General features: G+C 38.0%; 1 protein-coding gene across 1 annotated transcript in view; it reads left to right on the top strand.

Annotated features, from left to right (window-relative positions):
- The first annotated feature begins 227 nt into the window (after positions 1 to 227).
- The window catches only part of rims3 (regulating synaptic membrane exocytosis 3), a 67123-nt gene continuing 40982 nt past the window's right edge, over positions 228 to 26368 (top strand). The window contains exons 1-2 of the mRNA XM_084423827.1: positions 228 to 423; positions 15446 to 15735. Of these exons, the coding sequence (XP_084279953.1) occupies positions 15486 to 15735 (250 nt within the window). The 5' untranslated portion in view covers positions 228 to 423; positions 15446 to 15485. The remainder of the gene's footprint in view (positions 424 to 15445; positions 15736 to 26368) is intronic.

Genomic DNA, 26368 nt, shown 5'->3' on the forward strand with positions numbered 1-26368 from the left:
TACTGGAATTGTGTGTGTCTGGTCAGGATGTACGGGCTGATGTTGATGAGAAGTAAGTTCATTAAAAATTCTAATAACCGCTTCTGATTATGCTGTGTAACTCGTGCCAGGGGACTAGAGTTTTATCCAGTCTCATCACCGCTAGCGCGTCTCCATGGTTACACACCTGCCCCAATAGGGACCAGCGGATCAGGTGTGTAACCATGGAGACGCGCTCGCTGTGAGAAGGCTGGATCAGCAGCGCGCCGCTCTCTCGTCAGTTGCTCTGTCGCGCTCTTCTGTGGATGCAAGAACCGTCCAGACACTGGCACGCGAACATAAAACAAACTAAACAATGACATTATCTGCAACGACACGACAGAAACACACCATTATCTGACTGCCCGAAACGATCCCGTGCCTCTTTCTACTCGCTGTTTACCGGTAAGTGTTTGAATATATTCGCGCGAGCACAGATGACATGATGCAGTGAATTATTATTATTAGGGTAAAGCTGCATTGCAAAGGCAACGAGTGCATCATTGTCAGCTATTATGCATGAATCGTTTATGGTTTTTTTTAATGCATTTGTTCGAACAATTGTATTGCAAACTGAATTTGAGAAGCAGAGATATTCTGTGCATTGCATGAATATTGCAAAACCTCTTTTGCTGCATTTATTTCCACTCCGGCCTCTATGGTCTATTATTTATATTATGCCTTTGCTGCATGCCTTTTTATTTTTATTTTTAGTTATTATTAAGCACATATATTTTTAGTTTGAATTAGACATATTAGATATAGTTTTATGAGAGGTTATGCGTGTGTTTGCCTCCACAGCATAGGCTACTTTATAATAATACTTAATAGAAGAAACATTGCATGCTACCTTCAAAATATGATTATATCCAATATCAGTCAAAACGGTGCATTGAAAACCTTGCACGAACCTTTTATTCTTCATTCAGCCAGTAAAATATATATTTTAAATACATTATTTAATAAATAGACAATTCAATGTTTATATAGATGTTTACAGACGACATGCAGGATCCTTGAGAGTTTTACATGGAGGTACTGGAATTGTGGCATGCTCTAAATAAATATTTACAACACTATCAGTACAAATATTACTTTCCTTTCATGAAAGATCAACAGAATTCCAGCATTGACATTTAACCACAGGAATCTGTTCCTCAGTGGTCGATCATTCACAGCTTATAACTGATAAATGGGATTGATGTACGCTGGATCTGTTGATTGTTCAGATCGTAAAACTCAAAAGACAGCGAATCAGTTCCAAGTTGTTGTTTCAGCTGTCTGTATCTATATGTATATCACTGGAGCAGTGATCCCTGAGATATGTTTAAGTCGATACTGTTAAATCTATAAAGTGTCTGAAGGCCGTAAGGACAGGAAAAGGGGCGATAACACCTTTCACTGTTTTAAGTACATCATCCATTTGAGAGAGCTGCGGGAGGGCAGTAAAAGTATCCGATTTATAGGTTTGTTCACAGCTGCCAGACTATTTGGTGCCTACATGCTGATGTTAGGTCAAAGGCGATGTTGAGTTTAATGGGATGGCTCTATCATGGCTCTATCAAGAAATGCGAGGCATTTCCCAGTAAATGGGATCACAAGCGGTTACGTGGTGCCATTCGAATTCTATGGTAAAGGCAGGTATACTGTAAAAAAAAGTTGCTGTCTTAAATTATTAAGTACAATCAACTTGGATGTTTAGCCTAAGTCATTTCAACTTAAATTACATTGAACTGACTTAAAAAATGATTTGAATCTTGTATAACTTATACAAAAAGTTGAAAATGGCTTAACTTGAGTTAAAGCAATGTAAAACCATATGTTGTCATTATTGATCATGTAATTTTTTACAGTGTATGAACACACTGTAAAGTGTGAAGAATTTAGGAATCGTTATGGTTCATGGGTATTTTTTAGTGAAGTCAGAGAGGTTAGTTTTTGTAATTCTAATCCATATTTTGAAGTAGAGCACATGTTTTGTATGTTTTGTTACGTGCAGGAGGTGAAAATAACTCAAATAAATAATGCATCATGTACAACAGCGAGCTAAAAGCATTCAGTGTTGAAGAAACCCATGCCTTTTTCTGAACCTCTAGGATGAAATAGAGTGAAAACGAAACCATTCTTTTTCGCTCGGTGCTCCTGGGCCCAGATTTTGTGCTTCTTATACCAGGTTATACTTATTTGTGCGCTGGGCCTGGAAACAAGCAGGCTCCTGATGGCAGTAAATCTGTGATTTACAGTTTTTGTTGAGCTTGGTTCAAAGAGATGCTGATTAGATTCTTTGGTATTTTTTGAGGCTGTACTTCTGTGGCGTTTAGTAACCATTTCGTTAAGTATCTTTCTGTTCTTGTCAATGAGCCGTGATGTTCAAATTCTGCTCTTCTCTGCGAGTGCATTTGTCCATGTTTGGCAAACGCTTTTGAGACGTTTAATGTGTTGTTCTTGTGACCAATGCATCTATAGTTTGGACATAGACTATCAGTTACTTAACAATGAGTGTATTTAGAGACAATTGAATAGAGATTATATAATTGCAATTCATCTTTTATAAATGACATAAGGTTCATTTATGGCATTGATGGTTCCATGAAGTACCGTTAACATCAATGGAACCTTTTCATTCCACAAGTGGTTCTTTATTGCAAAAAGTTTCTTGATTATAAAAATGATCTTCACATTAAGAAAAAAAGTGGTTCTTTTAAGAGGTTAAGAACTGAAAGATTATTTGAGGAACCAAAAATGGTTTTCAGAGTGATGCCATAGAATAACCATTTTGTGTTAGCAAAATAACCTTTCAGTGAACATTTCTTAAAAGAACAATATTTTTTTCTTAGTGTGTGAAGAACATTTTAATAGTCTGAAGAAAGTTTTTCTACTATAAAGAACCTTTTGTTCAATAGAAATGTTCCATGGGTGATGAAGGTTCTTCATAGAACCAATGATGATAATAAAGAATCTTAATTTCTAAGAGTGCAGAAGGCTTTGGTGCACAATGAATACAAATCATGTCTTTTGTTTCCTTACTGTAAAAGGTAAACATGCCCCTATATTTCTCTAATAATTGCAGAATCATAACGCTAGGATTAAACTCACAACCAAAGGGCACATTAAATATGCAGCTACTCTGCGGTTGACTGCAACCCTTTTGCTGAGTGCTGCCACACTTTTTTTTTTGTCTGCATCCCTCTCTACCCCGCTATCATTTCCTTACTCATGCATTTTCAGGGTGAATTTAGATGGATTTAATAATCAGTGACGTACAAAGTCTTATAATAAAACATGGAGAGCAAGAAGAGAGTGTGAAGGTGAGAGTGTGAGAGATAGACAAGTGTAAATCTGTTGTGCACTTACATGAATCAGTGTTCCCCTACCCTCACCCAAAAGAAGAGTTCACACTCACCAAGAGAATTCACTTCATCACTCACTGCGAAAACAGGCACAAAAAAATGAGATGGAGAAGAGGCTTTTTACCATTATTAAAGGGGCTATATGTACGATTTTTCATGTATTAATCGTTTTAATGTGTGAACAGCTTTTAATGAAACGACTTGCTAGGTTGTCTATGAAAGCCTGTTGACTGACTTTTATGTGAAGGACTCAGGAAGTTTTTACCAGGAAATACCAGGAAATCGTTTATGTGCACTCCCAAGAGTCTTTCTTCCGTTCAGTGACACATGAAATGAATGCTTATACAATATTCAGTATAATGCCAAAAGAGCCATTTTGTACTGTAATGTCAATGTGTCATGCAAAGAAAAGGGATTAATTCAAAGTAGTCTCACATAGCCAGATCTATATAGTCTATAGTTCCATATATAATTTACAATCAAACTATCCAAACAGTGTAATTGTCACACCCTGATTTGATGTGATAATGAACTCACATTTAATAAACACCAGGAATCATCAGAGATAAACACCATCATGAAACGTTAACACAAGACAATTATCAGAAGATAACTGAGGGTTTAAATACACAAGATGACAATGGGCTAATGAGGGACAGGTGAAGGTGATTTGTTGTCATGGAGATTAACAAGGGTAGCTATAAAAACAAACAAGATGGCAATAGAAACAGGCTGTTTCTCAATTCCAAGAACGTAAAGAACGGACTTGCCCTCTCGTGGAGGCTACCTTAAAAAATAAGGCGAAGACACAGAACGCATCTTTGTAATAATTGAGATGTGCTGTGAACTTCTTACTCAACTGAACATCCCAGCATATTATAAGAAGTGGCCAGTACACAATAAATACAACATAGCATTACAAAAAAAAATCACAACCTATTAAAACATCTATTTCATATTATTATAGACATTATTTTCAGTATTTTGTATCATTTTTCACCGTGTACTTGTGAAAAAGATGTTTAATGTTACTTATGCTTTGTCAATGTTAAGATTCTTTTTAATATGCCAAATAAAATACTGAAGGCTTTCTCCAGGTCTTTTATCACTTTATTAAAATTAGGCAAAACAAAACAACAAATGTTTACTTTCATGAGCCATCACATATTTGCAAGCTTGCAGTGGGACTCTCTTAAGAGCTTGCAGTGGGACTCTCTTAAGTGAGAACGAGAAGTTTAAAGCTTGCAGGCTACCATACGTTGTCCACCCGCAGCGTCTTCTGGGATTTCTAACTGTTCAAATCTCTCAAGTCTCAATTCGATGCATCCTCTTTAGTTGTGTTCTTACGTATTGGAATTGAATTTCGATTTTTAAAAGTGTACATGTCTTAAGAAACAGTCATGGAAGTGTACTTTTGTTAAATGCATTACATTAAATGCAAGAACAGCTTTTTAAAATGACACTTTTAGGGTTTGAAGTACAGTACAAGTGCACAATCAATATAATTAATTGCATTTCTTTTTTACAAGGGGATAGCTTTGCGTGACAAACAGATTGAAATGTAAACATTTTATTCTCTGTAATTGCATCAAAGAGCAGAATACCGTCTCAGGTTACGACTGTAACCATAGTTCTATAGTGAGAAGGGAACGAGACGCTGCGTCAATGATGCTTTGGGAACGCTTTTGCGTGATTGCATCTGAAGGACGTGTGTCAACTAGTCCAATGGCAAGACGGAACGTCACGGGCGGGTGACGTCACAACCAGGAAAGGATAAAAGCATCTGGAATGACCAGCACTAGCTTCAATTAACCGAAGCAAATCAATCACAGGGATAATGTATGGCAGTGCAATGCAGCTTCTCATTCCCTTCTCAGGAACTATGGTTACAGTCATAACCTGAAACGTTCCCTTTCAAGAGAACTCACGCTGCGTCGATGACGCTTTGGGAACGATAATGCCCAAGGGATGCTTGAAGGGATACACATGAAATTAAGGCCTTGGAGGCTGCCATACTTCTGATAGAGTTAGCTCTGATAGCCAAAGGTGAAGGCTGACCAGAGACCTCATAAGCAAAAGAGATAGCCTCGACTATCCACTTGCTGACTGTCTGCTTTGAAGCAGGAAGACCTTTTTAGGCAATCCAAAACAGACAAACAGCTGATCAGATTTCCTCCACAGGGCAGCTCTGTGGACATATGTATCCAGCACTCCTACTGGACAGAGAAGGTTCAGCTTTTCCTGGTCATGATCTTTGAAAGGAGGAGGGCAGAAGGCTTGCAAAACGATAGGCTGCGGTAAGTTGGTCGGCATCTTAGGGACATAGCCCTGTTTAGGGTAAAAGAATGCCTTGACCATCCCCGGTGAGAACTCAAGGCAAGTGGAGGATACAGATAAGGCCTGAAGATCTCTTTTCAGAGAATGAATGGCTAGAAGGAAAACTGTTTTTAATGACAGAAACTTCTCTAAAACCGTTTTAAGGGGCTCGAAGGGAGCCACGGATAAGCCTTCTAAAACAATAGCCAGGTCCCACGCCGTAACCCTGGTAAGAATTGCAGGCCTCAGAGTGCCACGAAGGAAATGTGTTATTAGAGGTTTCCTTCCCAAGGAACTGGGCAGTTAACTGGATCCCACTGTCGCACACTGCACCAAGAAGTGAAAACTTTCCACTTTAGGGTGTAAAGTGTCCTCTTGGACAGAGCTCTGGAGTGAAGTATGGTCTCTACAACCTTGGTTGAGAGACCAGAATCTATGAGTCGGGCCCCTTCAGAGGCCAAACCCACAGGTTCCATATCTCTGGGCAGGGGTGAAAGATCATGCCTCCCACCTGAGACAGAAGGTCCCTTCTGACTGGATTCTCCAAGGGAGAGCCATAGAGGAGGGACATTAGGTCCGAAACCATATTCGGCTCGGCCAGTACGGCGCTACTAGCAGTAGACTTATTCCGTCCGGGCGGACCTTCTCCAGAACTTCTGGAAGCAGAGCAATAGGGGGAAAAGCATACAGACGTAGCCTCGGCCATGTCTGTACCTGAGACGTTACTTTGCTCTTTAATGCAATTGCAGTGAATTGAATTTTTACATTTCAATCTGTTTGTCAGGGGGGCTGGATATGTGAGGGAGAACCAAAGTGGACAGTGCGTCATATCCTGAGACGCAAACAGATCCACTTCCGCTTGGCCGTACAACTCCCATATATGCTTCACCACCTCAGGGTGACATCTACATTCCCCTGACCTCAGCCCCTGCCTAAACAGGATGTCTGCTCCTAAGATCTTGTCTCAAGAAGAGCATCTGCCGAACGTATGACTTACAGAAGGTATACTTAACTAAGAACTTTTCAGGAAACACGTATTAACGATAAGGTACAGCTTAAGGTGTAACTTAAGAACGACGTAGCATTAAGAAGGTTGCGGGAAACCCAGCCCTGAACTATTCACTCTCAGTCATATTTCATTCACTCAGAAAAGGTGTCCAAGAACTCAGTGGTTAGAGAGATGCCGAAATAAAGCAAGTAATATTTGGCTGGTCATGTGATTTCAATATATCGCCTCCTACCATTTAAAATAAATTATATTAATTTCTTTACTGTTTAAACTTTACAGTAAGGGAAAAATGACTTAGTCCTCTATTAAAGCCTTAACTGAGTGTGTAATATTTCATGTGACTATATTTAAAATGTTTAAATGTTGGTACAGAATTAGCAAGCATCCAGTATCATCTAGATTTGTAGTCCTAACTCTTTTTGATTCTCTCTCACAAACACATCTAATGGTGTGTTAATGGAGTGTGTTGAGGGTTGCTGCAGTCCAGGCTTTGTGTGTGTGTATGTGTGTAAGTCAGCATGACTGTAGCATTACTTGTGCCATGACACAGCATAGCTCGTGCAATGATAGAAACCCTACAGACAGCATATAGAGGACTGTGTGTTTGAATTTGGTGTTCACACATCCTCTGCCTCTCTCTTCTCATTAGTGGTGGATTCAAACAAAATCACAGCATGATTTTGGTAACTTTATTTTGATGGTCCCCTTTTGACATTCTAACAGTGTACTAATACTCTAATGAAAGTTAGTTAACGTGTAGTTGCAACATTATAGTCAATAGACATAATGTTATTTTTGTCTGGAAATGAAACCCAATATGTAATATAGTAAATAACCATGTGGCAAAGACTGTTGCATGTTGTAAAAACAGGTTTTGGAAAATCAGATTAATTAAATACTTTGTAGATTTTTTTTTCATATTGGATCATTTTGCTTGATGGACACAAAGCAAAATGTTGATTGTTCATAACAAATGACCTATCTCACATTTTATAACAAAAACAAAAGACTAATAACAAAATTAAATCAAATGAAATAACATTATAAAATGATGTAAAATAGCATTACAAATTAATTACTTGTTCCACTTTAAATTGTAACGCATGGTCTTCAGCACACATAACGATATGGTGTATAAAGCGAAATAGTCTTTATTCAAGATTCTTAACACTCTGGGGCAATAAGGGAAAACATAGGAAACTAGAAAACCACATAAACATAAATGAGAACATATAATGAACAGAGAAAATGCTGCCTCTGCAGAAAGGAAAGCAACAAGGCAGTCCGAATCCAGTGCTCATGCAACATCCTGTCTACTTTGCTGCCTTCATCTGATTGATTTTTGAAAGCAGCATAAAAGCATCCTTCACTGCCAATGATATTCCACAATCCAGGCTGTGCTAAAAAATAATAGCTTCTGAAAGTTGCGGTTGTGGTTGTGTGTAAATCCAACTTTTTCCACTTTTTTAATATTTTGTATTGTGTAGTAATTAAATAATTCACCAAAGTAGATCATTAAACCTTTATGCTGCTTGAGAAGTACATGCACCTATCCAAAATCAGTTTCGTAAGGTACCTTTGTGCGCAAACACTGCCTGCAAAGTCATTGCCTGGTTGGGCATCAGGGCAACAAATCTTCTGCCTAAGGGTTCGGACGGAGCCTCTGTATTTTAACACTCCGCCATTTTTCTTTGTTGCTTTCGTGTGTAAATAATAAAAAAACATTATAATTGATATATGTGTCATATAAATGGTATGGCAGAATCTACTGATTTTACTATTTTATATTTGAGTCTGATACTGTTTTGTCACTCCGGTTTTAAGGTTTCGCTTAGCTTTGCTGCTTTTATTTGTGTTTTATGTGTTGTTATGCAGGTCTTACTATCTTTTAATCTGGTTGTTCTGTAAAGTACTTTGGTCAGCCTAGTGGTTGTTGTAAATGTTCTGTACAAATAAAGTGAACTTGAACTTGATTTACATATATCTACCGTCTCATGATATGATACCATCATATTGGCTAGCTCTAGTGTGCGTAAATGGTGAAATGTTTTGGTGACAGCTCCAAAGACCATTCCTTGTGCTGTCAAACCTTAAACCGTATCCTTTGTTTCCAATAAAATAAGTAAAATTTTCCCTCATCCAGTGGACTGGTTAATAACAGTAATTACATGTGCCCATTGCCCAGAAATTGACAAGGCCAAAAGCAATTATGATTTCAACTCTATTAACTGTAATTTGATTAATTGGTTACTAATGTGTTCCATGCTTAGCTTGGCAGCTCAGTGAAATGCAGTTGGTAAGGACTCAATGACCAAACAACGCTTTAGCTAAAACATCTCAAGAAATCATGATCTTTGCTTCTCCAGTGAAGACAGAAGTGTCTTGGTTTTAAATCAAGAGAAGCCCAGATGGCTGAAATTTTTGTCAACTACACCCCATATAATTCATCTTATCTATCCAACCCATAAAAAGAACAGTAAGGATATATTGTGTTGAGCACAGGTCCAAATTAAGAAATTCCTGAATAGAGAAGTGGGTTAACGGGCCAGTGATGGATGGGCCGGCCCGTTTTCTCCGGTGACTAATGACGACCTCTTCACTTTTCTGAGATTTGGGTTCCTCTGCTGTGGTGAGAAGGATTGAGCTTGCCTGGAGAGGGTCATCTTTGTGAGCCAACAAAGTAGCTTCACTTTTGAACTACTTCTGAATCTTCTAAAGGACTGCGGAAGTCTACAAAATTGTTAAAACACTCTTTTGAAAAAATTATCTGACACCGGCATGGATTTCCAAGTTGGTTTATGTCAGATTAGTGTAGGGCTATACTTCACAATTAGCCAAAAAATCACTTAGCGGTTCAGTGAGGGAGTCAGTTAAGGAACAAGCCTGAGCAATTCACTGAATCTGATTCAACACGCTAAGCCGGGTGCACATTGTATGATTTATAACAGTCATTTATGATTGTTGCTTGTCAGACTGTACGAACATGATCACCACTATAAGCCACGTCACACTGTGCATGGGATCTCAGTTGTCTTTAATGTCAGACTATATGACAGTCAATATTCATTAAAAACAGATGCACGCAAGAAGACTCGTCCAGAGTTTTACATTATCAATCCGTGACACGTTTGGTGACAGTGAGCTGCATTTAGATGACACGATGTGTGTGGAGCAAGTGGTGGTTTGTTGTTGTCGCACTAATTGTATCATCAGGTTTTGTGCCCCTATTGGTTTTGATTTGGCGGTTGTCGTAGGAGAAGCCACACTGTAGGACTGTGCCTCAAAACTTATGACACTGGCATATTTTCAGTGGAGGTAAAATTTGATCACACTGTTGATCACACCTATATGAGGAATCTTTAAGGATTTGCTCAATTTGTCCCGGACAGCTAGCCTGACTTCGTCATACTCATATTCTAGTCAGAATGTGAGTCTGATACTGCTCCATAGGACTTTAATTATGGGGCGTGTCTCAACTGAACGAGGAAAAAAAAAAACTCTGCACTCAATTGGATAGACCTACAACCAATCAGAGCAACGGAGTAAATGACGCATGTTCTTCATTCATATTTTCAACCAACAAAATGTCACGGCTCTCTGTTCCTCTTTTAAAATGAATGCGCTGTGGATATCTTCTATAACAGACGCGATGGCGGAATCTACACATGATGTTTCATAAACAAAGTTCGGGAGGAACACGTACAAATAATCAATCCAATATCAACTTGTCATCAAACAATACCATGTCTAACGTTACCCTATATCAGCATGAGGAAGCATATTCACTCTGTCAACTTACCTAACACTCCTTGACAGTTTTTCAGCATCCCTCCACCACCCCGAATCCTCACTCTTGTCTTGGCTTGTTCTCTCACAACCAGGAATACCGGGGGGAGTATGGCTACCGAGCCCACAGCCCTCTCCTCGGACAGCACGTCATATACGCATCTGACTTATTTGTGTGAACTCGTGAAATCTTAAATACGCATTTATTCTATCTGACTTATTTGCAAGTGTGAACTCGTGAAATCTCAATTCTCCAGCGGCAGTCTTCTTTGTTGTAAACTAATTCAAATCAAGCGCTCTTTGGTGACGTGGGTGATTTCGTAACCGCAGATCATCTGTCCATCATCGATTAAAGCCCGCCCTGGCAATTTGATTGGCTCGGCCTTCTGGGAGCCGAGCATAATTACTCCTCAACGGATCGAGTCCAGACCGAACTTCCCGACCAAAAAATGTTGTCGGCGGGGTTCGGGCTGGCACCCAGGCTACCGGACAGCCAAATCATGACCAAAATCATGTAGTTTGCACCCTGCTAAAGTCACAAGAAATGAGAGAGAGTGGGGCCGTTTTGTGAAGCTTTCCGATTGACTCTTTAAATCAAAGGTTCATACGAGTCATTTGTTCACGTTGTTGCATGCAGGAGAAAACATGCATGACAGCCAACAAGGTAATACCTGAAATATCTAACAAGAAATATCTGACCGGATGTGGAAGTATACAAAGTTTCCCCGATCAGCCCACCATCATCTACGGATTAGTATCACCATTGTGCACACACATACTGATCCTTTCAGCAGGGCATATTCTAAATGGCTACAGTATATGTTTAGACTGAAATGGTACCAGTGCATATTTCACATTTTCCCTGACTTCATACAGAACATATTTTTGTGTTCTACTTGTGTGGATTTTTTTTAAACTTCTATATCTTTATCACAACTGAGTGCATTTTCACACAATTGATCGTCGCGGTCATGACACCCTGTCAAGTTAAAGGCACAGTATGAAAGTTTCACCACTAGAGGCCGCTTATTCAAAACAATAACAAAGGTGTAGCTTGATGATGCCGTGAATGAGCGTGGAATCATGGGAGGTGTTGTCTTCCCCTTCACAGCCAGCCGATGGAAAGCAATCTAACGGGACTCAAGGCAGAAATCATGGATGAGTTAATGTATTTAAGTTTTATTAACGTTACTATAGCCTGGAAAAGGGCGGGGCCAAGAGCTGTGGGAATGGAATGAGGCCGGTGAAGTGAGTGATAGGTAGGTGTCTCTTTAATGAGAGACACCTACACGACACACCGGTCTCAAGCCCCATGGAAAGACTACAGTGAAGGGCGAGAGAGGACTAGGGGTGCGTTTCCCAAAGCCAACTATGGTCGCAAGTTCGGTCGTCACCAGCACAATTTAACAGAATGTGCGACCATAGTTGGCTAACTATGCTTTTAGCAAATGCACCCCAGGCCCCCTGGGGTATTTTACCTTGCTGTTTTAATTATGCTAATATGCCACAGTTGGCTGCTGCCTCTTCTTTTGTTTTGTTGTTTATGTCTATTACGATTAAAGTAACATTTAACATTTGCCGGTTCCCGCCTCTTTCCTCCCTGAACTTAAACTCTGTTACAGTTACGTTTGTCACTTACGTAGTTACGTACAGTCACTTAAATTCACATTATTTAAAAAAAAATTCTAATGGAATAGCTGCAAATGCTGAATTAATACTCATACAGGTTGCTTCATTTGACAAATATGATATCATTGGCGGATATTGTATTTGACAGGCGACGTGATTACACTGGTTAAAATAGCTGATTTCTCTGGATTTAAACATTGTTGGAAACATTTGCTATAATGTAAGTACACACTTCAACAAAATATATAAAACTGTGCTAGTGGTTTTTGGATATTTTAATGCAAAAATCTTACATATCATGCCTTTAAAAGAAGTTCAACTTTTAAAACCGCATCGTGAGATCTGTGTTCTTTTACCTGTGCCTCAGTAAAAAAGCGTTGAGTGATGCCCCAGTTTTTACATTCTGGTTTTTAAACGCACATTTGAGAGCCACAATGACATGATTGATTAGGCTGCTACCAAACATATACACACATGGTGCATCATGGTCTGTGTTTACAAGTTTTACTACTAGTTTTGACAACCTGTTTTAAAGTCTTAATTCAGAAACTTTATGGCTGTTAAATAAACTATGTAACAACTGAAATTACTTACCATTAATTGATAGATACATATATTATTTGTAAGGTAGCTTTAGAGCTAACTTTGCAGCACAACAAAAAATGTAAACCGGTTGTTGTGCACTTCTTGTGTAGATTCTAATGGGATTAATCTAGCTTTTTGCGATCTAGTTTTGTTTTGTGACCTCTTATGTCATTGTTTCTGGTTTGAAAACCAGCAAGTTTAAGGGGTTTAAGGGCTATTTTCTCCCTTTTCTTTGTTGGCAACGCATGGAAATAGGCCAAATTAGCCATTGGGTCTGGCACCAGCATTGGCAGTGTGTCTGTGAAAAAAAATCTGTGGTTGAGAGAGTACAGCGACCCACAAGTTCCTGCTCTATTAAGCCCTGTCAGGACACTGTAAATAAATGGGACCCACTTCAATCACCTCTAGTTGACCCCAAAAGAGTCACGTATTGTCTGCAAGGCGCAGGTCGGCATGGGTGATGTCTTGCTACTGTCTGTGCAGTAAGACGTTTGATAAAAGGTGCCCTCTTAATCTGTCTGTACTTATCAGCGCCCACAGTTTAGAGCTCAGGTCACGATGACGGACAAAGCAGCTAAGGACCACGGGTCTCTTTGATCGGCTGTGCTGCCACATTTCAGACCATTGTTCTTCGCTCATCTCTCCCATAGCCAATCAGACCCCATGTACACACACCTAAATCAATCTGATTACTATGATAAAGACGTACCCTGCTTTCTTTTCATTTCATTTTCATTTCAAAGGAGTGTTAGTCCAGATCCAGCTCTAAATTATGATTATTATCACTCAGGGAGGCAGGCTGATTCATTTCCAAGAGGGACGACTGCCACAGACCCAGAAACACTTCAGCTGATATGAGGAAGCACAGATCAAAGCGGCGAGTGCAGAACAGGGGGAAGGGGAGTGAGAGAAAGAGAATGGGAGCACAGAAAACAAACATGCAGGCTGTTCACTGTGAAGATTGCACATAAATTAGCCTGCACTTTTTTTTCAATCACAGCTCTAATTCGCCAACTTAAGGCCGAAACCTGTGTCGCACTGTATTGTGGGAATGGCCTTTTCTCCTGGAGTAGACTGATTTTATTTGTCAGCTCACTCACTCTTTTAGATGTCATCCCAGACCTGGTTCTAAATCATTTATCAGGCCAGCATCATTCTGCACATGTGCGTCAGAGCATTCCATGGCCTTATATACAGAGCCAAGCCATTTGAGAAAAATATGTGTGCCAATTTTAATAATTTCTGTTGTTTAAAATGCAAATCTTAGTGTTGATTTAAACGCATTTATTATATTTCAAGTTACTCACTTTAAAATTATGTAGTTACGAACACACTGTATATTTCGGTAACACTTTACAATAAGGTTTCATTAGTTAACATTGGTTAACTACATTAGTTAACATGAACTAAGAATGAACAATTATGTCTACAGCATTTTAATGTTAATTTTCAACATTTGCTAGTACATATGTAAAAACAAAAATTGGATTTGTTAACATTAGTTAATACACTGTGAACTAACATGAACAAACAATGAACTGCTGGATTTTTATTAACTAATGTTATCAAAGATGAATAAATACCGTAACACATGTAGGCTATTGCTCAGTGTTAGTTCATGTTAATTTATACGTTAATTAATGGTAATAAATGAGACCTTATTGTGAAGTTTTACCAGTATTTTTTATTTTAATTACATTTTTGGGCACTTAGCAAAACAATAACTATTGGGGAAATAGGGAAACAAATTTATTCTGTTTTTGATTCATTGATTCATAAGAATCAATTGTTTTAGGAATTGGGCTACTCTGTATGTTTTTGATTCACTGACTCATAGTCATTTACGCATGAATTAGACTACACTGCATTGTTTGCTTTTGCGTGCAGCTCATGAAGTGAACTCCACAGAAAGACGTTGCTTGCCATTATTTCACGGGACAATGCCTTTTTTTATTTCATTACATTCAATACAGACAGGAAACTCATATTCACAACTCAGGAAAAAAAAAGATTTCTGTTGTAGTGGCACTGGAGATTCTACTGAAAAACAGTGCACAGTACACTGATACCTAAAACCTATAATTTTGTGCATTATTAAAACATTAAATTAAAATGAAACAGCTATGCATTTTAGTGATTTAATTCAGCATAAGGGAAAGTTCTATAGAATTAGACTACAGTTCAAAACTTTGAAGTCATTTAGATTTTTTTTATTTAGAAAGAAATTGATCAATAATTAGGCAAGGATGCATTAAAGTAACCAACAGTGAATATACAATCTTTCGATTCATCAAAGAAGCCTGCAAAAAAAAAAACAAGTATCATGGTTTCCACTGTTTTCATCATTGATAATAATAATAATTGTTTTTTGAATAGCAAAGCAGCATAGTATAATAATTTCTGAAGGATCATGTGACACTGACAACTGGAGTAATGACTGCTGAAAATTCAGCTTTGCCATCACAACAATTAATTACATTTTAAAATATATCAAATTGTAATAATATTTCACAACATTACTGTTTTTACTATATTTTTAAATAAAATAAAGCAGCCTTGGTGAGGATAAGTCTTAACAACCTTGAACTTTTGAACAGTACACAGCCACAGAAAATAGGCAGAGTAAATTTTGATATTAAGATTTGATGTTTGATGTCACTGATTTCAAACCAGATTTATTTTTTATTTTTTTAACACAATGTTTATTAATTGAATTGTTCTGATAACTTTTCTCCCTCTGTCTTCCTCCCAGATCTCAGTCCAGCCCTGTGCCCAGAGGCTTGTGTGGGATCATGATGCTCAGCAGCTCAGTGGATGTACCCAGCCCAGGAGGGATGAGCGCGGTGGCGGCCCGGAACGTGATCCGCAGTTCCAGCATCAGTGGGGCCATGTACAACTTGGAGAAAAGCCCCAGCAGCACGGGGCCCGATGCCACAGGCCTGGTCGGCAACAAGAAGCGTCGCTCCAGCCTGGGAGCCAAGATGGTGGCCATCGTGGGTCTGTCACAGTGGAGCAAGAGCACACTGCAGCTTAACCAGCAAGGTGGGCAGCTTTGAATACTCCAACTTCCCTGCTGTTCTCTGTCAGATAGTATACTTGTTGTTTCCTTTGCCTCTGTTTGCTCTCATGTCACAGCCTGAGCAATTATTCATTCCTGCATAGAGTGTAGTTTTGTTTCTCACTTCATTTCTTTTCTTTCCGCTTTCCTTCACCTCCGCTCAACTTTCTTTCTTAGTTGACTTTCCAGTTTCACATGCACTAAGTTTCACAAGGTTACCAAATCCTGTCAGTCTCAACAGTCCTCAACAGTATGCAAAGCGGAATTACTGGCCCTAAACTTTCAGATTTTCTGACTTGAGGATTTTTATAATAAAATTAAATCATTTAGAGAAATTAGATTCATTGCTCTTATAAAACAATAGGCTACTTGATATTGCATTGATGCGAATAGAGAGTCTCACACAACAGTATCATTCATTGTCTTTTTATCAAGAGTAAATGTTCCAACCATTACAAAAAATGTATACTTAACAAATGTCCTTCCTATTTTCAGTATAAATAAATAAATATTAAACATATCAAAGCGACTGAACACCACAACAAGCTTCTGAATGCGCAAATGGAAAACGTATTGATGGAGGGCTGCTATTTTAACCAGTGTTATGCTAGACCAGGATGGCAAAAAAAGAACTTGGTCTTCATTCCTACTTTTTATGTTTTTCACATTTACACTTCTAGGCAGTGTATATAGTGTGTTTGTGTATTTTTTTTAAAGTAAGAAAAAAAATCGATTTCAATTTATTTTCAATAGTAATTTGGGTCACTCTAGCATCCTGAAGGGCCCATATCCCTTTCATACTCTGCACCCTTCATAACAGCACCTGCGGTCCTCAATATATCTTTGTGCACATCTCTTCCTATTTTTTCATGTTCTGGTCACCATGACTTCACATGTGCTGGATCAAACTGTTCTTGCACAACTTTTCTCTTTTTATTTCTCTGTGAGATTCTTCTTTCTGTTGTATGTTACCTATTTTATAAATGGTGCAAGATGTTATGTTGGTCACCTGGTTTTGCTTTCTGTCGCATTTTGTGTGTTTCAACTGACTTGTTACTTGTAATAGCTACTTTCATTAACAACATTAGTATGGATCTTCATTGTGTTCCACAGTGATTTAATTATAATATAGAATGATACTTGGAAAAAAAATCCATGTTTCCTGTGCTTATTTAGCATAGGGCTGCACAATTTGGCCAAAATTGTGTGATAATATATCAACATGGCTATGTAATATAATAATCAAAACATAGACAAAGTAGATCGAGTCCATCAACACCCCAAAACTTGCCAGTCCTTTATCTCTTCCTGAGTTTACATTTCATTCAGAAACATTAGGCAGTTTTGATTTATGTGCTGTTGAAATCTTACAGGCATAAGCAATGCTTCCATCTCTTGTTTCTTATTTTTCTTAGTTTTTGGATCCAGAGATTCTGTACTCTTTCAGAAGATGCAAAATAGCAGTGTTATCATATAACAGTGAAAACATGGATTGCCAAAATATTCTGTCAATGGCAAGGAAGCGTTGTGTCATAAAGGACGGAAAATTCCGTCAGTGGCGAGGACAGAGTTAAAGTCGGCATTAAACGGAAGTTGTGATTTTCTTCTCTGTTGTGACGTATATCAGAGTGAAATGGCTTCTGTAATTAGAAAAATGTAGGGGTGGGATTTGATGTCGTTTTTCGGAATTGACTGTATGAACAGAAAGTTTGGTGTTGCTAAATATACGGATGCAGATCTGAATGCTAGTTTAAAGTACGTTTTCTAATATTTAGTCCCAGCCTCTGGCGAGACATGCGTCATGAAGAGAATAGACGTCGCTTTGAAGGAGAGGTTAACATTTTTGATTAAAGATTACGAGGGCATATGAATTTTAAAATAAAAATAATGATGTGCAAGGATAAATCATCTATAATCACTGCAACATTCTGAAAAAAGAAAAGAAAAAAGATTTGTCCATTTTGATTTCATGCCGACTTTATCTGCATCCATAAAGCTTCTCTTTCTCATTTATTTAATTAAATTGCATTCACACCAAGCCATCTCACAGTTTCAGTTTTATTTCAATTAATGGTGCAACCCTACTAGAAACACCCCAGTAACCATCCAGAATACACTAGCAAGTGCATAGTAGATGCTCTTCAGAACAGTGGTGCACCATTCACGTTTTCTTCAGGAACTATATGAATTTAGTCATCAATTTGTTTTAATAGGTGCTGGTATACAGGGAAGCCCTTTCATTTGCTTCGCCTCATCTGGTCTTTGTGTGTGTTTATTTGTGGCTGTATATTAAAGCTGCGTGTTAGTCAGCAGAGCATGTGAAGATCATACCCTGCTCTTAGTCAAGCACTGAACAGGCTAACCTTCCCATCACCCTGTATGACTCACAGATGACTGGATGTGTGGCTGAGTAATACAGCATAACCTTGGCTTCTCCCAGGAATAAACCTGCATCTCAATTCTGTTTGGGTTTTTTTTTAGAAAAAGAGTGAGTCAAGCTGTGTATTTCACCAACCTAGATTAGAATCTGAGGTTGTTTCTGTTGTCCGCAGCCCACTGCTCTTTCCTTCTTTTTATACCCTCTTATTTTTCCTATCCTCTGGTGTAATTGTACCCCTGTGGGGTAATTACAGACTCTGTGCCCAGGAAGAATTGTCATGTAACTCTCTCTCTCTATAAGGGTCAACAGCAGCCCACAAGTGGTGCCAAAAAGCGATAGCTGCAGTGTGGCCATGTGAGTGGTCTTGGCAAACAAAGAAGAACCTGTCAGACAAATCAAACTGCCAGTTTGTAATGACTCTTGTAATGAGCACATGGTGCTAAATATTTTTATTTTTCCATCTCTTGCAGGGTTCAGAAAAAATCCGATTTTAAGAACTGGCTCATTTTCAATTTATGAGTTTAAGTTTGAATTGAACTGGCCATGAACCACAGGATGTTGAATGGGAATTTAAATTGCAATGAAGACACAGTCCCACAAGGGAGTTTTATGACAAAACATGCGAAATTACATGACTATTTTTTATTGATATAATTATGTCTGTTATGTGCTTATATGAATAATACATTTTTCACAACTGATTATACATTTTGTACCAAATTCTGGACTGTCAAAACACTTCCTTTACTTTGATATATATTAGAGCATTCTGGACAGTGAAGTTGTCATCCACCATGAGCAACAATAGGTTGTTAATGTAAATTGTATTAAGTGTAAATGACATTAATATAATTGCATATAATGAAATAAATAGGGTATATATATAAAGTCTACAGTGAAAACATTTTCATTACAAATTATATTATCAGCAAAATACTTTGAGTAAAAAGCTAAACTGAAAAATTGACATGAATTTGAGAATGTCTCAGCATTCGGTTTGACCCCCTATTGCATTCGAGCTTTGTGAACTTAAGTGAAGCTAAAGTTTGTGAAAAACATCCTATAGAAATGAACTTATGTGTACAACGTAAAAAAAAACAAAGTCACATAAAGTGGTAAGAATCGAATGGATATTATTCTTACGTGAACTGCTGGAACAAATTCAGACCATGCAGTATTTACTGTATTTCTTTTAAAGAAATTGTTAAATTACACAGTAACATGGCATCAGAATCGAGTAAAAAAATGCACTTCAAAGTCACTGAAATGGGAAAAGCAAGTATGAATGATAACATTAGAGTAACGTTTCAACGCATTCACCATGGTAAACTACGATGACCTGAATCAACACATAAATTAAGTGACCTTTAGAAATGTTGGGAAAATGTAGGTGTTCTTACTGATGTTCTAACTGTCATTTGGGAAAGAATTAATATTATATTTATATAATACATTAAACATTTATATTATGTTAAAACAATTATATTTTGCAAGATTAATTGAAATTTTTGGAAAAGGAAAAACTGTTCTCCCAAAAATTCTGTCATCATTTACCTCTTGTCTTTCCAAACCCTAATGACTTTCTTTCTTCCGTGGAACATAAAGAGATATGTCTCAGGGTTTTTTGCCCGTACAATAGAAGTCAATGGACACCGAAATGGTTTGGTTACCAACATTCTTCCAAATATCTTCTTCTGTGGTCTGCAGAAGAAAATAAAGTCATGAATGTTTGGAATGATAAGAGGGTGAGTAAATAATGACATTTTGTAGTGAACTGTTCCTTTTAAGGACTTTATGTCACTATGGACAGATAGGGTTGTTCGGAAAAGTTTTTAAGGTGGGGCTTTAGCAAAGAGTCAATTCTCATTCTATTTTTCTCTGTTATTCTCTCAGTAGCTTATGTTGGTAGGTATGGTGTGCTTTATAAAGGATGACCTTTTCAGTGTGCTGTCTTCTCCCAGCAGGGCTGATGAGTCTCAAGGGCTGGGAGTGTTGAAGGTTTGGAGGGGGAGGGGGGGCAGTTTGGCTCCAGGGTTCACCTGTCTGGGGCATCAGGGCCAGCACCTCAGCACCCGTCTGCCCTTATCCCCTATCCACTTCCACGCCCCATAGATTCCAGCCAAGCAATTTAATGCGATACTGTGTTGTAGGTCTTATTCAGCTCTGAGTCAGTGATGCAATAAATCAGGGAGACGAAAGAGAAATGTTGTGATAAAGGAGAATCGAATGGGTGATTGATTGGGAAGACAATAAGATAATATTCCTACTGTGTAAGTGTTTCATTTTTTTCATTTATATTTGAGTACAGGCCAGGGTCCTGATCTGCAGATGTGGTTACCCTTGTGATTTAAAAAAGTGCGCTTAATTGTATTGAATGTGCACATCCATGTAGTAAATGTCAAATCTTAAAAGTATATTTAAAAAAAAATGGTACTTGCAGATAATATATATGAATGAAATTAAAAGCCACTTAAGTACACTTTAATGGCTGTTTCTTAATGCACTTAAAAAGTACATAATAAATAATTGTATTAATAATTTTTTGTCGTGCTTACTTATTTTGATGCGTTGGCACACACTAAAACTAATTGTAACTGTAGTTTATTACTCCATATTATATTTAAAGTGAATATATTTTAAATGTACTAAACTGCAACTTCATCATTACAAACGTGCAATATTATATATATATAGGCTATATGACAAACAAGTTTCAATAGAAATTACATTAAAGTATATTTTAGTTTACCATAAATTCATGTCAATACATGTCAGTACACTTTAACCACATTTTTTTGTAACTGTAGTTCCCTCAAGTGACCTTTTATGGCATGAATATTATCTGCAAGCACAGTTTTTTATTTTTTATTTTTTTATAAATGTTTATGATTTGAAGTACACAACAAGTGCACATTCAACACATTTCTTTTTTCACAAGGAATGACACAGTCAAGTTTGTTTGTCTCTTTTAGGACCCGTTCTTGAGTTCTATCTGTGATATTTTCTTAATTGTTGGTCCATGTACACATGCAGACTGACCTGTGGAGAAAACCATGTATTTAAAATCCCTTAACTATCTAGGACAGAGTGAACTCTGAAGGCAGAGATCTGTGAGATTTCTTTCTCTCAGTGATATATCTAAATATAGGTCCACTCTATTCATTAGCATGACCCTCAGTTCAAAGGCCCCACAGCAAATAGATTGACAGCTCATTTTGAAACAAGTGTTGTCAGATGTGCTTTAATAAAAACCGAGGGCCGGGTGAGTGGCGTGAAGCTGCCTCACTGTCTCCATGGAGATGGAACGGCTGCCACTGATGCCTGCCTGCCAGAGCCATTCAGTCCTGCTGGAATGTGAAGGTGCCATGTTGTACCATGGCAGTAACTCACCCATATGGTCTAAATGAACCGTTTGCAAATACATGTCAGATGGAAATGACGTAAGCTGCTCGCTTTCATTTCAAATCAACTCGCCTATGCCGAGGATTAATATAAAGCTTATTAAGAGGTATTCAGCCTTGATCACATTCTTCAAGGTTGGCTTACTTAGTTAGCAGAATAAGCTGTAGAATAACTTAATCTGGCATAAATCTGGGATATAAGCAGTTCACCTATTGTTTAACTGTTAGCTAAAGTTAACTGTTAGCTAAAGTCTCCATCAATTTTTTTTTTGTTTTTGTTGTTGTTATTAAATAAACGTACATTTCACCGAATTCTGCCCCTCATTTAAGTACATTTTTCCATTTTGCATTCCTATTTTGTCATCTAACAATCACTTCAATTTGAATCATTAATAAGTTAAATAGTACATTTTTAAATCAATATCATTTTTTCACACTGTAAATGATAATAGTGTGATGCCTAAATTCACTTGTTGCATTTAAAAATTTTTTTTTGTGTTTAATTTTTGTCATTGATTTAGACAAAATAGTATACAATTTTTATACTGGGCATTTATCAGTTATCTGCCATAACATGAAAATAATGATCAATATTGTATTGGCCAGAATCTCAGTCCACCCCTACCCCAATTATTACATTTGGTCCTGTAATAATTTCATAATTTTCAATTTCTGAATGTTTCTGAGTTCTGAATGTTGTAACATTCTGGGTTTCTTGAGATTCACCCGGCTCTCATTTAATTCCAAGTAAATGTTTGCACAGTAGAAATGTATGCAGACTTTGCACCTCACATGCCCTACTTATGCATCCTACACTTGTGTTGCCCTGCGCCATTTCTATCTCAGTCTTGTTTTATTCATAATTGAAGTAATGCATTGTGGTCCATTACTGCAGCAGTGGAAGCTAGATAATAGCTCGTAGGTTTTTAGGTCAGTGGACATGTAGTTTTTTTTGTTTTATATTATCAAGCTGCAATTAGCAAATAACATGTTTTGTTTCATTTATGTGGCTTAAGGTGTTTGCGCAATAAAACTCCCACTTGGTTCTGCTCGGTTTCATGGCCTTCGGTCAAGATGTGTCATTAAAATCAATTTGGACTGCTGTTACACGCTCCAGATGACACACTGATCGATATATTGATCAAGAGGGTGAAAGCAGGTGTTGTTTTCCATGTGGTGTCTTACATTTCTCTCCTGATGGACATCTCTTTCACAATGAGCCCAGCAGGACACAACTTCACAGGGGTGAACAGCCTCCATTCCTGCCAGCAGAGTGACATTAAGAAAATGGCATTAAACAGCTCTTGGACTCTCATTCATTGGATTTGTAATTGTGCTTGGCCTGCATCCATTAGGAGCATGAATTGAATGTTTAATGCTCTCATAGCTCCTTTCCTCCTTTTGAAATGGCTGATCAAGAACATCAGATTAACAGAAGTACGGGATGCATAACAATGACACAGAATATCATGCAAGACAAAGAATAGTTCACCCTGTCATCCTGTCATCATTTACTCACCATCATGTTGTTCCAAATATCACTTTTTTTGTGGAACACAAAACGGTGTCAGCAAGGGGTTGAACAAAGATGGAAATAAAAGAGCTGGATGTATTGGCAAGCAGTTTTAATTAAAACAAAACTCAGAAAATACACAGGATATCAGGGAACAAAAACACGGTGAACAAAAAAAACACTTATCAACGCTGAGATCTGACAAAGAACATCTGAAAATGAGGGCTATATAATATATATAGAGAGAGAATAAACAAGATAATTAACTAGACACAAGTATAACACACGAGGGAAATCAAAAACCATGCCAACTAATAAACTAAGACAAAGGAAACACTGGAAACTGAACCGAAAACTGTGCAAATCAAACAAGAATAACTCAAACAAAACTCAAACCCAGAACAGATGTGACAAACAGGCACAGTGGTTCATTTTTTTAATTAACTATTCCTTTCATTTCTGTGCACTTTGTTATTTCCACTTGAGTAACAGGTGCATTGGTATTGGGTAACATTTCCTTTTTGGAGCTCGCCTTTATCCACTGCTATTCGTAGCCAGTATAAGACGGTGCAAGTGTGCATAGTGAGTTGGAAAGAGAGTCTCTGACCCTGTGAGCTCTGAGTCATCCTTCCACAGCTCTAACCCTGCTCTCCTGGCATGCCCTGCACTCCCAAAAAGAACTCAGACACAGGCCTAGTGGAGAGTGCCTTCGGCCCTGCTATTAATGTGCATTAACTAAATGCACTTAGAAAATACAAACAAACACGGCAGACCACAGGCAGGAGAATCGTCTTCTTCAAAAGAGGGTTCTTGTACTTTTTATCAGAATGGCAACATGCCACATCTAGGTTGTTTATATGTGTGTAAACAGCATATCTATCATTTTATTGATCTTATTGTGAAAGATTCATCCATGCTATTTTTTATAATTTGTATTTATTTAACTTTACTTAAAAAAAAAAAAATCCTAGCTACATTGTCTTTGGTGGCGTTTGCCGGTCTTCTCCAATCATTCCGTCCGCATAAACACCGCCCCTTTCTTAAAATCAACTGCAAGCTCACATTTAGCTGACCAATAACCAAAGGTTTATGATTACTTTGGTGTATTATTTTAGCCCAATGGTAAATGCTAGACAATTGTAAGTCTGGAGCAATACCCATTATAGTCATAACTCAGTGCTGTCCTAAATAGGACAATTACATACATTGATCAGTGTAATACAGTTTAAGAGCTCTAAAAAAAAAAAACAGCAATGTGTTAAACTGATTACGCAATGCATCTGCAACTTTAAAAAGTGTAAAAAAATCATTTTTGCCGTGTTCAATCAACGGATCATTGCTTATTGTTGTAGAGAGTCATTACGCGTTGTTCCATATTCATTGACACAGGGCTCAACACATTGTTAGAAGTGTTTGCAGTCTTGAAATTCAGTCCGATTATGTGTGTCGTGTGTTAGCTTTCAGTGACATATTTTTAGTTGTCATCTTGATAAGTTGCACTATCCTTGTAAGGCCCCTGTGATGAGAGCGCTGTTTTCACTGGCATCTCTTTCTGTCTGCACTGCAGTCTCAGAATCGCTGTGATGATCTTGGAAGCTGTTCTGGAGCGATTATTCATCTCCTCTCCATCCTCTTTTAACCCTCCATCTTTTACTGTTCCCAGTATATGTTGACACAAGGGTTGTCATGATGATTCATTTCCGGAAGTTGATACCAATGGAATTTCACATTTCTTGATATACCAGCTTCAACACCACAGTAAAAACTCTGATGAACACACTTCTTTATTTAAAAGATTAAACATATATTAAAGGAGCTGTATGTAGTTTTCAGCGGCCTCTAGCGGTGATGTTTCAGATTGCAACCAATAAGTTGACAAGCGCGTGCTCTTGCGTGCTCGAATTTATGAGCTAACACTGTGGGTACCGGCCAGACTGAGACGCGTCACGCAACACACCGGAGAAAGCAACCCACAACATGCTGGAAACTCAGGTAAACTCCCACTGCAACGTTACAATAATAGGCTACTTTTATCAGCTTGACGTTGAACTAATGCTCCATGCTCGTACCATGATAAGTATGGAACCCTAGCAACCGTGCCGAATTTTGCCGCTGCAAGCACCACTTCACATTTTCTTCAGGAAATGTACATTCTAGGTTTGTAGATAAGGTTTCTCCATGATTCAAATGCCCTGCCGATGTTGATCCGTGTTTTTTCACCCGAAGTTCACCCGAAGTTCATCCGATTCACGTCTGGCCTTTAATACGAGCTTCAGCAGAAAAATAACCTTTTTATTGTTTTTTATCAATATGTGGAGTTTGTGTTGGAGTCTGTGACGTGTTTTGCTGGGAGCAGGTCGTTTCTTAGTATTATCAGACATGTCATAAGTTGCATAAGTCCATGTCATAAGTTGCAGTGTCGTCGCTGTTAAGTGCAAAGTCAGTAGGCTAGACGAGGCGAGAGGCTCGGGAGCGCGCATGCAGGTGACGTCACTAGATTTCGCGGTAAATCCGACCCGGCACCTTCACATAAAAAGAAGAATACTTGCTTTCAGAGGTAATAGCAAAACCCGCAAAGTGGATCATTTTAATGTGAGATTACAATCCCTTCACACACAGGCAATAAAAAAAGGATTCGTTTTAGTAGAAAAGCTACATACATCACCTTTAACAGATTAAATTAGAACAATGTCATGTAGCCTTCAAGTATTTTTCAAGTATTTAGTATGCAAGTGAAGTAGGACTGGGCAATATTGCATTTTATTTTAAGGTGTCCTTGTTACAGTGTAATTATACTTTTAAGTACTGAGTAATATTAATTGACTACATATGCTTACTATAGGATCGGGATTAGGATTAGGGTATGGTGTAGGGTTAGTTGCATGTAATTATGCTAAATGTATAGTTATTACTATAACATCACAAGTGTTCCCACATCACAAGTGCACATCAAGTACACAGTATGGAACAGGGTTCAAGAAGTGTTTTCCGGTAGCATTTTGATTCAGTACACAGTGCTACCAATACTGTTGGAAGACTGATATTACAGTAAATTCTTTAGTTTAGTATCGACTACTGAAGTACTGGCACTTCTGAAATCCCTAGATGATACATTTATGAGTTCCCGACACACTTAATATCTGTGTCCGGCTCTAGCTTTTTAATCTTCTCAAGGGTGATGTGGACTTTAGTGTTCTGTGCTCTTGCTTCCTGTCGCCGCCTCTTTCACTTCCTCTCTCATCTATCATTGATTTCTCTTTCTTTTTTATCCCTTTGCTGTGTACTTGGCCCTCATTTTCCCAAACCATAGATCGGTCTTTCTT

Source organism: Rutilus rutilus, assembly GCF_951802725.1.
Source record: "Rutilus rutilus genome assembly, chromosome: 11".
In the NCBI taxonomy this organism is placed as follows: domain Eukaryota; kingdom Metazoa; phylum Chordata; class Actinopteri; order Cypriniformes; family Leuciscidae; genus Rutilus; species Rutilus rutilus.